The 13762-nt window shown below is 63.6% G+C and overlaps 1 protein-coding gene across 1 annotated transcript; it reads right to left on the bottom strand.

Moving 5' to 3' along the window:
• Positions 1 to 4386: 4386 nt before the first annotated feature.
• LOC113409623 (zinc finger protein ZFPM1-like) lies at positions 4387 to 12678 on the bottom strand. The gene is made up of 8 exons (XM_026663756.2): positions 12636 to 12678; positions 12435 to 12537; positions 10666 to 10875; positions 9876 to 10100; positions 8916 to 9011; positions 8300 to 8449; positions 6131 to 7428; positions 4387 to 6088 (listed from the first exon to the last, which is right to left on the bottom strand). Exons 2-8 carry the CDS (start codon positions 12517 to 12519, stop codon positions 5006 to 5008), a joined length of 3147 nt encoding a protein of 1048 aa, XP_026519541.1. The 5' UTR covers positions 12520 to 12537; positions 12636 to 12678; the 3' UTR covers positions 4387 to 5005.
• Between the last annotated feature and the right edge of the window lie 1084 nt (positions 12679 to 13762).

Raw genomic sequence — 13762 nt, 5'->3', positions numbered from 1 at the left:
GTGTCCTGGTCTGGTTTTGGGCCCATCTGCAGCCTCAGTTTCCCCCCAGTCAATTCACTGGCTCCCCTCCCACCGTGGCCCTCCAGCTCTCAGCATTGTTAAGGCACGGAGCCTTTCGGCAAAGGTCTTGGCACTAGTACTGAGTAGGGTGACCAATGTCCCAATTTTATAGGGACAGTCCTGATTTTTGGGTCTTTTTCTTAAATAGGCCCAAATCCCCCCTCCCCCGTCCCCATTTTTCACATTTGCTGTCTGGTCACCGTAGTACTGAGTCCGAAAGGCCGGTCTTCTCCCCGGCTCTCACTGGGCACAGCCCTCCCCCCGCTGGCTGTCCTCATTTAATGGCCTCTTCACCCCTTCTCCTGGGCTTGGCTTTCAGCCCTTCTAGGCCTCAACCAGGCTCTTCCGCAGTGACGGGGTGGCTGCCCCACCTCACAAGGGCGCAGCTGTGGGGGAACCTGCACCCATCTTCTCCTACCTGTGTCTAGCCCTGGGACCGGCTGGCCCGTGACCCAACCAGCTCTGGTTTTCCTTCCTAGGGGCTCGTTCTGTGGCCTGGCCATGCCGCTGGCTGTTTCCTGGCTGGTCCCCCACTCTTTAACAGAGCCCCCGTGCCCACATCTAGTCGCCCTCCCCCTGGCTGCCAACAGGCCTGGCTCCTGATCTCCTGTGCCCTCAGCCATGACCCTGGTACTCATTCCCTCCACCTGGGGCTGTGGCTAAACCTGGTACAGGTGAGGCTAAGCCCCCCGCCCCCTTAAAGGGGTAGCACGCCCTGTGAGAGCCCCTAACCAGGTGCCGTTCACGTACAGCACGCCTGGGGCAGGCTGTGGCGGTGGGCTGCCCCAGAGCAGGGAAGGACAGACACGGGATCATGCCATGGACCTTTGCACCTCCCTGTGGGGCTGAGCCCCTCTTATCTCCCCTGCCTCTGACCCACTCCTTGATTAGTGCTCCATTACCGTCCAACTGCAAACCCCTCTCTGGAGCCCGCGGGGGCGGATGGGCACAAACCCAGAGCACCTGCACAAGTTGCCCCGCAGGGGGGCAGAATTCCTCTCCCTCCCCCCGCCGTTGCCACGCAGCCCTCCCTCCCTTTGCCTGTGTGCGTGTGAAGGGAGGTGCATGGCGGTGCCCTGCTCTTTACCACAAGAGCCTATTCAGAGAGCGAGTGAGTGAGCGCTGGCTAATCAGCCCCGTGGTGAGTCACCGTGTGTCACAGCTGCTCTCCAGAGGCCTGTTGCAATGGCCCTCGTGAGCAGGCCCACGCAGTGGGCTGAGGACGCGGCTGGATCCTTGGGGTTAGATGGTCAAGAGCGCGCAGCTCCCACTTCAGCACCTGCCAGGCAGAGCTCGGCTGGAAAACTGGCCCTGAGTTGTGTGCCTGCTCGCCGAGATCCCAGCCCACGGCTCCCTCTAGCGGTCCCAGATCTGCAGCACCCTGGGGCTAATCCAGTGGTTCAACTTTTTGTAATGGCAACCCCTTTCACACCGCCAGGCCCTGAGTGCGACCTCCCACGTAACACCGTGACCCCTGAGGGGTCAATCCCCCCTTTGAGAGCCCCTCTCATCCCTCAGCCCTCACTACAGCTGCAGGGCAAGCGTCACCTCTTCACAGCCCTGGCAGAGGGCTGCACTGATACAGTAGCCCCAGCTGGATTCAAACCTGCGCCCCCGGGGTTCCGAGACCACTGCGCTAACCCCTGAGCTATGGCACCAAATCCCCTCAGCACAGGGAGCAGGTTGGTTAAGGCTGAGGCGCCAGGATCGTCCTCCCTGCTTTGGAGCTGAGCAGATGTGCTAGGTTTGCACGACCCCAGTCTCCATCCATCGGCTCCGTTCAGCGCCCTTGCACCGGCCCATTCCCCGTCCCTCCCCAGCATCCCCGTCCCCGCAGCCTCACCAGCTAGAAGAGCCGCCCGTTTCTCTCTCAGCCACCTCACCTCCAGCCGAGCTGCACCCTGGAGACAGCCCAGGGTCTCCAGGGCCGACCCCACCTCCTGGCGGGGGACAGCATCTCAAGAGGCAATGGGCTGGGGGGGTGGCCAGTTGTCCCTTCCCCGGCTGCTGCAGCAGAGCGCAGGGGTACAGCTAAGGCCACTTATGCTGCCCTCCCAGAGTGGGCCTGAGCCCCGCCAGGGGCACCATCCTGCAGGGCCTGCCTGGGTGGGATAAGAAAACGCGCCCCAGCTACCAACACGCCAGCATGCCCCAAGCCCCCCATTGGCATGACTTCACCGCCACCCGGTGGCCAGAAGCCTGAACTGCTACTGGGCACGATGGCTCGAGCTGGCACATCCCTGGCCACGGGAACAGCAGAGACCGCTGGTGGAAGGGGCGTTCTAGCCAGGGCGGCTTCTGGCCCGGTCCTGGCAGGCTGTGCAGGGACGCGAGCTGGTTTGAAAGGGGTGACGTCCAGCCGAGCAATCCCTCGCCCAATCAAACCCGCCCTGATGGCGGAGAGTGCTGCAAAAGGGATCCCGGGCCCAAAAGAGCTGTAGCTGCAAAAATGAGAAACGTGCGTTCTCGCTGGCGATGCTGATAACCCCTAGAGTCGGCTGGAGGAGGAGGGGAGATCCCAGCTGGACTCAGAGGGGGCTTTGCCCGCGCGGCTTTGGGGCTCTGCCGGCACATTTTGAGGATTCTAAGGTCCTCCCCATTTAGCACCTGGCCCAGCCACGCTACCCTGGTCCGTATCGCTGTCTGGTTTCCCCAGCCCTTCCTCATCCAGTGCCTTTGGAGTTCCAGCACTAGAGGGCAGTGCATACAATTGCCCCTGCCAGCAGCTCTACCTGTTACTGCTAAACCGGCAGAAGGATCCCAGCAGCTGTGATCAAATGCCTTTCGAAGGGATCTAAACCATCTGGCCTCCTCCTTTAACTGTGGGAAGGCTGGAGATGCGGGTGCTTTCTGCCCTTGCAGCCCCTTCCCTCCCCAGCTGCAGCCACTCAGTGGGGCTCTGAAGCTCCCCCCTCCTCCATCCTGGTAGAGTCTTGGGCCAAGTGCTGTGGGGTAACCAGCACCTCTTACCCTAAGGTCACATGGCTGAAGAGTTAGTGTCACGTGACCAACGCTCCACACCTATAGCCATGCAAAGAGCAGGCATGTCAGACAGCCCCCGTCTGGGTTTGAGGGCAGCCTTGCTCCAGGTATGGAGACGACCCGGGGCACTTCTACAGGCCCGTGTGACAGCTGCCCACTTGGCCAACACGCCCGGGGCTACCCCAGCTAAAAACACAAGAGCCAGGCCCTGCCCAGACCTCTATCGCTGTGGATCAGGCACCAAAGGATTCCGGCAATGCACACGGCCCAGGAGCATGCTGTGCGAGCCCCTCTGGACACACACGGGGACACAGGTTCATTAGACATATTTATTTATGTACACGCTTATACACACATGTGTCGGCTTCATTCTCATCTTCAGTGCTGTCTTGTTTCTTGTTCCAGTCCCCGTGGGCTCAGGCTCAATGGGGGATGAGAGAGGGGCACACATGACGCAGGGAGCTCTGGAGAAAAGACCCAGAGGGTGGCTCCAAAGAAGAATGGGGCCTGGGCCTCGGGGGGAGGGGTCTGTGAGCCGCCAGTCTTGGATGCCCTTGCCCGGCCCCCAGAAAGGAGAATCCAGGCCCCACTGCTATGGCCATGCTGTGCAGGGGGCATTGGCCAGGGCAGCCCCTTACAGAAGGGAGAGAGGCTGCAGACAGGTGGGGAGGGGCCGAGGGGATATCTGCCCAGACTCCTGTTCTCTCCTGCTAGTTCTGAGAAACCAACCTAGCGCTCTCCCCAGCCTGCCCTCGCCCCAGCAAGAGCCATCAATACCTCCAGCCCCAGCCTAGGGCTCCGTGCTGCCCGGGCACTGCTTCCACCAACTCCACTGGGGCCCCATGGGCAGCAGGATTCCACCGTGAAAGGGGGCGTGCCCTAGAACTGCCCCCGCGCCCAGGGGCACAGCCCGGGTACCGAGGCTGCACACGGACTGGGTGAGCATTCAGGTGGCTGTGGAAGAAGTTGGCACCCGAGGATGCCCAGTGATGTGCTAAAGGTGCCAGCGCAAGGCTCTCAACCAGCAGCCAAGGGATTGGCAAAGGGGAGAATGAGGCTGGTGCTCCCCTAAAGGATTTCTGGGCCCAAGGGACACAAGCTGGCGTAGGGTTTTATGCTCAAACCCTCTCGGCCTGTGCTGCCAACACCTCCCTGCTATTCCAACAGGCTGTTTACGAGCCGGCCTGGCCCAGGGGGTCTCAGCGCAGGGCTGGGAGTCAGGGGACCTGGGCTGTTTACGAGCCGGCCTGGCCCAGGGGGTCTCAGCGCAGGACTGGGAGTCAGGGGACCTGGGCTGTCTACAAGCCAGGCTGGCCCAGGGGGTCTCAGCGCAGAGCTGGGAGTCAGGGGAGCTGGGCTGTCTACCAACTTCCTGCATGACCTGGGGAGAGAATCTGTGCCTCAGTTTCCCCATCTCCAAACCAAAGTGCCAAACCGCCTGTTGGATGCTGATTGTGAGAGGCTGGAGCGAGGCCTGGGAGCGGGAAGGAGAGAATCAAATTTCTGCAAAATTGCCCCCAACCCTAGAAAATCGCATCGACCAGCGCTGGGGAGCAGGGAGGCAGCCCACGCTGCAGACCCAGCACCGGGTCAGAACGAGACCCCTGCTGTGGGCGGGTGTGTCGGGGAGAAGGTGGGCGAGGGGGGGCTGCCTTTAGACATATACAACCTGGAGCTCAAAAATACGGTCCCAGGGAACATTCCCTCCCTCCAGCTTGTGTAACAGACGGGGGCCGCGTGTAGCCGCGGGCATGGGTCCAGCGCAGGCTGGGTGCGTCCCTCTCTTGGCCTCAGTGGACACTTTCAGAAGAGCCATCCCCCCCCTCCCGCCTCCCCATTCCAGCCTCCTGCAGGGCCCTGGCTTGGGGCGAGTCCTGCTTTAGAATCCATCGCTGGGCCGGAGCCAGCGGCCGCGGGGCGTGAGCGGTGGGCGAGGGCCGCCGAGCTGGGGTGGGGGCCGGGCTCACTTGACGTGCTCGGCGGCGTGGGAGGAGCAGTAATACTTCTTGTGGGCGATGAAGGTGGACAGGCTGCTGAACTTGATGTTGCAGAGGCGACAGTATCTGTGGTTGCCGTTGGGGACGGGGCTGGGCAGGGCCTTGCTGGGCGCGGTCTGCACGCTCTTGTCCGTGTAGCCGGGCGGGGTGGCGGGCGTGAGGCCAGGCTCTCTCAGAGCCTCGGGCACCGGTGATATGTTCAAAGGGGCGGCGGGCGACACGGGCAGGCTGGGCCGGGGGGAGCCTGCGGGCAGGGGGCTGCCGTTGGAGGCCGAGGGAGCGGCGGGCTCCTTGCCGTTTAAGCTGTCCTTACGGAGCCTGGCGAGGGGCTGGGCTGGGGAGGCCGCGGGCAGGGGCGGCAGGCTGCTCTCCGGAGTCCTGGCCGCAGCTTGGAGCACGGCCTCTGGCAGTCCAGGGCCTGCCCCCGGCTTGGCTCCGAAGAGCCCGTGGGCGTTACGGAAGTGCTCGATCAGGTCTCCCTTGACGGCCCCGTTGAGTGGGCAGTAGGGGCAGACGGCCAGCGGGACCTTGGCCCCCGGGAGGTGGAGGGCTTTGGCGCTGGCGTAGCGCTGCAGGGAGTCCACGCCGGAGGCACAGGGGTACGTGGCTGGCAGGGCCAGGGGTTTGGCCACCAGGGCCCCGGGGCTCACTGACAGCACCGCCTTCTCCACCTTGACCCGCACCCCGTCGGGCTCCTCGCCCGGCACATCCGGGTTCTCAGGGGCACCACTGCCCCGGGCTTTCGAGGGGGGTGGCACGGGCCCCTTTATCTTGTGCAGCTGCTCCAGGGTGCCGGCCTGGAGGGGCACGGCGGGGCAGTAGTACTTCTTGTGGGCCAGGTAGCTGTCTAGGCTGTTGAAGCTGATGCGGCAGGCTGTGCACTCGTGGTAGTCCGCCAGGGGCAGCAGTGAGGTGGGCAGCACCTCGCCCTGCAGCCGGGGCTTCTTGCTCAAGTCAATGGGGCCTTCGGCATCGGGGCTGGAGCTGGGGGAGGGGGCAGCGCCGTGGACCTTGGCCACAGAGATGAGAGCTGACAGCATGGGAGGGACCTCGGGCCGGGTGCCCCCTGCCAGCGGGTCCGTGGCGCTGGCCAGGCCCCCTGCCAGCTGCTCTGCCAGGTGGTGGGCCGGTCCCAGGGCAGGGCTGGCGGTGGTGTGGATTTCGTAGAGCTTGCGGCGCTTGCGAGTGCGGACGGGCTGGTGCAGGAAGGGCACCTTGGGGGCGTTGGGCCGGCGCAGGGGCGGGTCGTGGCGCGAGGCGCAGTAGAAGCGCTTGTGCACCATGTAGGTCTCGTGGCGGCTGAAGCGGATGTTGCACGCCTCGCACACCGTCTTGCTGGGGTCGTCGTCCGTGTCGTCCACCGAGCTGCTGGGGCTCTGGCTGTCCTCGCTGGCCCGGCCGGCCCCATCCGCCTCGGGAGAGCCTGCCTTGGCGCCGCCCTCCTCCACCTTGATCTCCGGCTTGGCCTCCGCGGCAGGGGCAGGCGGGCTGGCGTCCCTCTCAGCCTCCCCTTCCTGTGAGGGCGGCCCCTGGCCTTCGACGGCAGCGGGCGGCTGGGGTGAGAGCAGAGCCCCGGGCGTGGCCGGGCTCTTGGGGGGGGCGGGCGGGGCTTTGGCCTTGCGGGCGCCGGGTGGGCTGTCCTCGGCCAGGTGGCGGCTGGAGCAGTACAGGCGCTTGTGCACGTAGTAGTTGTTGATGTTATTGAAGGTGATCTCGCACTCGAAGCAGGTGGCGCCCTTGGGCACCGGGGTGCTGGGGTAGAGGGCCGGGGGCACCGTGCCGTGGCCCTGCTTGAGCCGGCTGTGCACCAGTTCGGACATCTTGGCCAGGATCTCGGAGGCCTGGGGCACGACCGTGGCCTCATGGCCGAACATGTACTGGGGCAGGAAGATGGTGCCGCCGGCTGTGCCCACCCCCGGTTCGCTGGGCACCGGGCTAGACCCCGGCGTGGGGCTGACGATCTCCGACTTCACCTTCACCAAGTGCAGGCTGCGCGGGGACGAGGCCCTAGAGGAGGCTTCCGGCTCCGACGTGGGGCTGGAAGCCGGTTCTGCTGGGGAGATGCCTTTGGCCGCCTCAGCCTCCCCTCTGAGGCTGTCCTTGGGCTCCTCCTTGATCCTGAGGGGTGGTGCCGCCTCACCCGAGGAAGACGAGGCTGAGGGGCAGTCTTCTGCGTGGGGGGGCCTGGTCTCACCGTTCTCCACCTCATCCGCTGGGGTGCTGGCAGGGGACTCCGGCTGTGCCAGGGCCGGTGTGGGCTCTGCCCCTCCAAGGACAGCGGGCAGTGGGCCATGCAGTACCACATGCTGCCGGAGGCTGGCCAGGCTGTCGGCCACGGAGCCGCAGAGGCTGCACTTCAGGATGGGGGTCCCGCTCGGCTGGCTCGGACCTGTCAGCGGGGAGGGAATGGGAGGGATCAGTGTGTGACCCCAGTCTCCACAGGTCACAAGGCCTGGCCAGGCAGAACAGGCCCCGTGCCCCACCCAAGCCCCCTCAGCAGGCAGGAACCACAGGCCCCGCCCACGCAGCAGCGTTTCTTACGGCCGGGAGATTCTCCTTCCTCCCACCCTGCTGGATCCCATCTGGAGCGAGTGCAGAGCCGGGGGCCTGGAGCGGACAGCTCTGCCTGGCGAGGGGCACAAGCAGGGGGCCTACAGGATGTGCCTCTCTGGATGGCAAACGTCTGCCCTGCCCCAAGGCCAACTTTGCCCCAGGGCGCCAGAGTTCCCCTGGACGTGGGGGCGGGGTAGGGGCAAATGCCCCCGGTGCCAGCAGTAGGTTACTGGAGCCCTGCGAGCCCGGCAGCAGAGACCCCAGGCCCAGCTCTCCTGGGCCCTGGAAGCCTCTGTAGGGAATCTCTAGGGAAGGGCAGGGGCCATTTCCCAGGGCCCCCGGTGCGGATCGTTGGCTTCGCTCGTCAGTGTCAATTTCAGAGGGGTTCTACACAAACAACCCCCACCATCTGGGGTGATCACAGATCATTTCGATCCCTTTGTCCCCACTGGCACGGGGCAAACGAGGCAATGGCAGCCTGGGAACCCCAGCCACAGCCAGAAGCTCCAGTGGCTCTGGGTACAGGTGACACAGGCAGACGAGTCAGGGCAGGGCGGGGGAACAGAGTGGCTATGGGCCAGGCAGTTTAATATCGGCAACGACGCTCGTCAATGCCTCTGGGCGGACTAAGGCCAGCTCTGCCTCCCTTGGGCACGCCATGCCAGGCGCCTGGCACAAGAGGGGCGACCCAGCTGGAGGGGACTCACCTGGCGTCAGCGGCTTGGCAGCTGGCAGCCCCGGCCCAGGGGAGTACACCTCGCCCTTGGAGCCTGGCTGGCAGATCATGTGGCTGGTTACCAAGTGGCTGTACAGGATGTCCCGAGTGGTGGAGACAAAGCCGCAGCTGTGGCAGACTCCTGCAGTCACAGGAAGGACGACAGTGAGAGGAGGAGCTGTGAAGGCGATCGCTGCCGGCGAGCTTCCCAGCGGTCGCACGGGGGTCTGGCCGTGCTGCAGCTAGGGGGCGTGATGGCGGTGCGCCTGCTAGCTTGGGGTGAGTTAGCTCAGGTCCCAGGAGCAGTGAAGGCACAGCCGCCTAAGCCAGCCGCCTGAGCACATACCCAGGCTCCCAGGCGTGGCGACATTCCCCCTAGCACTCGGCACTGCGAGAGCTCCGGGGCAGGGGAATTGCACTGTTCGTATTTCCAGCTGGGGAGAGTCCCGGTCTGACCGGGAGACACCCTGATCCCACCAAGCTGGGCTCCCCCAGCTCCTTCTCCCTCCCCAGCCCGTCGTGAAGCAGAGCCTCAGCGTGCAGCTCCCTGCTGCGTGCCGCGGGGGCCGTGGCGAGCCGGTGACCCAGAGCCCAGCCGAGGGACCCACCGTTCAGAGTGTCCGTGTGCACCTTCAGGTGACGCTCACAGTTGGCTTTCGTGGTGAAGGCGGAGAGGCAGATCAGGCACACGAACGGCCTCTCTCCTGAAAGGCAGAGGGACGGGCGTGAGAACAGGTGCCGCTCCCTGCCCCCATCAGAGCCTGCGCGCCCAGGCCCCCGGGATGCCCGGCAGCGAGAATCCAGTGCAGTGCAGCCCCCTTCGGCCAGAGAGAGAATGGGAGCGGGGGCCCTGTGGGCACGCGGGTCTCCGGGCTTTGAGGGGCACGACTGGGAGGTCCCAGTCTTAAAGATGGACACACGGCAGTGCAGTGGTGGGGCACCTCCAGAGAGATGATTGACAGCTCCCCAGGGGGGCAGCCCCACCCTGCCCCTGGTGGATGTGATGGGCTTGCTGCTCGTTTGGCTCCATGTGCCAAGGGAAGCTGTGCCTGGGGGCGCGGAGGGGTCACGGGCCGGCTGGCCTCACCCCGACCAGAGGCTGCAGTCACAACACCGGGGGGAGAAGGACAATTCTGGCTTGCAGAGAATTTCCAAATCTCAGCATAATCCTCTGTGACCGGGGATGACCGGTCTCCGCCCAGCTCCACGAGGCTCTGGGACGCTTGGCATGCAATGCCAGCATGGCACCTCTTCCCCCCACCCCTCACGCCCAGCCAGGGCTGGGAACGGCTAGAGCCACCGCCAGCCACAGGCCTGTGAGGATGTGTGACAGCACAGGCTGTGATGGGTTGACATGAGTCTCTCTCTCTCCCTGCTAGGGAACAAAGCAGGAGGCGGCACAGGAGGATTCATGGCCCGCAGACCTGCGCTTTGATCCTGCCCACAACGATCTGGAGGCTAAAGTCTTTCCCTAGCATCACAGCCCCCCGCCCTCGAGCCAGCCAGCCCCCCAGCCTGGATTGAAGCTACACACCCTCGAGCCCTGTGCCACCCAGGGGCGCCCTTACCGCTGTGACTGCGCATGTGAATCTCCAGGGAGCTGGCGCTGGGGCAGCTCTTCTTGCACTGCGGGAAGGGGCAGACGCGCTCGTTGGGGTAGGTCTCCTTGGGCTTCTCGTCCACCGAGGGTGAGCTGGAGTTCTGGCGGCTGGCGCAGTAGTACATGAGGTGGGCCTGCAGGTTCCGCTCGCTCCGGTACCAGATGCCGCAGTCCTTGCAGGGGAAGACATCCTCTGCCAGGGGAAACCGCGTTAGACAAACAAGGGGAGCAGGACGGGGTGATCACAAGTTCCCTCCCTCAAGCCCAGGGCAGATCCTGGCCAGGGTGGGCCCAGCAGGGTCATGGAGCATCCTGTCTCGGGAACGGCCAAGCGTCTCCCCGGGACACGCTCCTTCTGATGGGAGTTAGTGGAAAGGGTTAAATAAATGTTGCTTCACACGAGCAGCACTTCTCTATCCTCCCTCCGCCTCAGAGCCCTGCCCAGACCCTATTCAACCCCCGACCCGGGAGCTAGGTGCCACCCAGTTTTAGAGATTGGGAAACTGAGGCCCAGTTAGGGGAAGCGTCGCCCAGGGCAGAGCTAGGAACAGCACCCAGAGCAGCCCCTGCTCATGGCATGAAGCTGGGAGATGATCTGTTGCCCTGGATTGCTGGAGGGCAGGGTCCAGCCTGATCCCTCCACAGCCCCTCTCCAGGGGTGGTGAATTCTGTGATGCAGGCGGGTGTCTGCCGGGCGCCAGGCGGAGGACGGCCGGATCGTTTCCCGCAGGGTTGCCCGGTGGCCGCTGCTGACTTACTGTTAACGACAGCTGTGGCCAGGATGGCTGCCATGCCCGCCTGCTGGGGCAGAAGCTGTATGTCCGCATGCAGCATGGCTGGGTAGGTGGAGTCCCCGGGCTCCGATTTCACAGTGTGGTTCGGGATGCCCTGCGGCTCGGCCATCACGAAGGCACTCAGCAGCTCCTTTTCCACAATGGCCTGGGTAGTTTTGCACCAGATCAATTCACCTAGAAGGCAAAGCTTCGGTTACAGGAGCGCTGAGCATCATCTCCCCGCCCCAGTGCCCTCTGCCTCAGTGCCGGGAGGGGATGGGCAAAGAGAAAACCTCTCCATCTAGGGACAGATCAATGGTGCAATGACCTTGAAAGCCTGGCCAATGTAGCACACAATGGATCCCCCAGAGGAAAGGGTAAATCCAGCACATATTAGCACCTCACCATGCAGCACTATGCAAGGGGAGGACACTTCTTCCTGACCCCAACTGATGATCTACTTATGCCCTGAAGCATGAGGATGGATGCCCCCAACAAGCTTCTTTTAGCAAGTGTGACTGCAGGGGCTGCCTGAGTCCGACAGAGTGGGGACCCCTCAAAGCTGCTCCGGCTCTGTGCGCTCACAGCTGCAATGCCAGCGAGCCCATGAAGCAGGAGCCGGGGGCTGCAAAGCCTTCTGGATAACGACATGCAAATGAGACATGCCAGATTGTTTTAAAGGTGCAAAACAGCTGCCTCCCCAGCATATAGCACAGACTCTGGAAAAAACAGTTCTACCCTCTGATCCCGTCCGCCCATGACAAATTGCCGAGCATTGAGAGGTGAGCTTACAGACGCCAAGGGTTTCGGCTGCCTTTGTACAGTAGCTCGTAATACCCACAATTGCCTGGAGGTGGCAGTGTCAGCACGTGTGGAGGCTGAGCCGATTTTAGTGGCCTATTCACACTTTAGCCTGGACCTGTCCCTGCCCAGCCTCTAATGTCCTGATGGCCCGGGCTAGAGCCTGCAAACCAGGGGTGGCATTAACGCCAGGGAGCCACCAGGCAGGGCTCTCTCCAGGGGAACAGTTGCTGGCCGCCAAGAGGCCGGGGAACAGTTGCCCCAGGACTTCTAGCTGTGGAGTGGAGAATACAGAGGGTGGGGGAGACTGAGGTAGGGCAGGGGGGAGAGATGGGACGGTGACTAGATGGGAGCTAATAGCTCTGTCCCCTCCCATCCCAGGAGCCTTCCCTCCCAGCCGTGCTCAGCCCACTTGTCAGCGAGCTCCCTGGCTCTATAAAGAGGACAGCGGCCATGTGGCTGGCACGACACACCCACGTCCTAGGCACAGGGAGCTGTGCTCTCTGCCCACGCTGGATGCCGCTCACAGCCAACGCTGGGCTTTTGGGGACACAGCCTAGTGAGCCGGGCTGCGTTAGCACGGATCAATAGTTCCGATCACAGCCAGCTTTCTGCCCCTGACGCTCTCCTGCAGCGAGCCGGAACCTGCAGGCACAGAGCGTGGACTGGAGCAGGGAACCCGCCAGTGAAACTGACCAGAACCAGAGCGTGAAACTGACGGGGGCTCATTTGCCTGCCTGAGCCAAGCGACGGGCAGGACGTGATGAGCCGTAGCTGCAATTACTTTCTGCCAGGCTTAAGAGCCTGGCCCGAAGGAGTGTGTTTGTGGGGGGAATAAATCTGATTTTCAGGGTGACGCTGGCCCTTTAAACGCGAAAGGTCCCCAGCGGACAGGATGTGGTAGGTGCGAGAAGAGGCCAGGTGGCTTTCTACACAGCGAGTATAATACCAACCCTTCCTGTAGATCACCGAGTTGGCGTCGGCTTCTCCGGACACCAGGGGCAGCCTGGACAGCCAGCAGCGCTCGTCCCCCAGCATCAGCGTCACAGGCGGACTCTGCCAACAGTGGAAACACAGGAGAGACGACGTGAATGAATGCAGGGCTGTCGCTGACCCATCCCAGCATGGGGCAAAAAAAGCCCTGAGCCAGCTACCTCTGTGGGGTACCCACTCGCCTGTGCCCCAGTGGTAAGAGCCCAGCCGTGGAGGTCCTGGGGGTGGGGGACACACGGAAGGAGGGGAGGGCCCTAGGAGTTGAGCTCCTCCTGGACATAGGTCTCGCGTTGAGATTGGCAGGATCTGGGGACTGCAGGGCTGTATAAGCCCCACCCCCATTCTGTACGTGGACGCTGCTGTCACACATCCTCCTGGGGTGCCGAGGCGTGCGAAGAGGCCTTCATGGGCTCTACGGGGATTGATGTGGGGGAGAAAGAGCTGCTGGCCAGGCCAGCATAGGGAGCTGGAGAGCTCTGCGGGCATTACTGGAACACCCCCCCAGGGAAGCTCAGCCCCTGGGAGCTGGGGGGTGCAGAGCAGCAGGACAAGGCCATGCCTTGGGGGTGGGTGAAGAGGAGACAGGCTGGGGAAAGAGACGGTCGGGAGGGGGCACTGACTTGCCTAGCCGACCCACTCAAAATTGGACTCGTTTGCATCAAACATTTCAACGTCTCCATGGGTATTTATGGTAGGGTGTGTGCATGCTTGGATACATGCACACACAAGACACCCCTGCGTCCCCAGCGTACGTGCCGCTTGCTGCAGAACTCGGCCCTAGGGTGAGCTGTCGCATGCACGCTACCCCCCACTGAGCTCATCTTGTCTGGCGGCCGAATCGCACTGACTCCCGAGAGTCACTCCTGACCCAGGCCCCTCCGTTCCCCAGACCTTCGGGATCCCCTCCCCGCCCTGCCCCAAGTAGCTGGGTGCGGAAGATGCAGCCAGGCACCAGCCCAGGTCACCACTCAGCAACAGTGCAGCATTTGCATCGGCCGTCGCTGCAGCATCAAACAGGGACAGATGTGCGAGGTCTGAGAGCCCACGGGGTCCTCTCCTGTCACACCAGTCTCAGGGCATTGGATCAGGACTGCCCCAGGACCGAAGGGTGGAGCCCCCATCCCGACTCCCCCACCTGCACCCTCGTTCCGCTCGGAGGGAGGTGGGCTCCTCTCGGCCCCCCCTCTCCGCAGTCCTGGAACAGCTCCCAGCAGCGCCCTCCCCACAGAGCGGCTGGGGAACCCCTCCCCTTTGAGCGACCTCGGCGCCGTTCCCCAGAGCCAGCCCT

The sequence above is a fragment of the Terrapene carolina genome, unplaced genomic scaffold (assembly GCF_002925995.2).
Source record: "Terrapene carolina triunguis isolate 2854851 unplaced genomic scaffold, T_m_triunguis-2.0 Scaffold33911, whole genome shotgun sequence".
Classification (NCBI taxonomy): Eukaryota; Metazoa; Chordata; order Testudines; family Emydidae; genus Terrapene; species Terrapene triunguis.
Note: the sequence above shows the minus strand (reverse complement) of the source record. Positions and strands in the feature narration are given on the sequence as shown.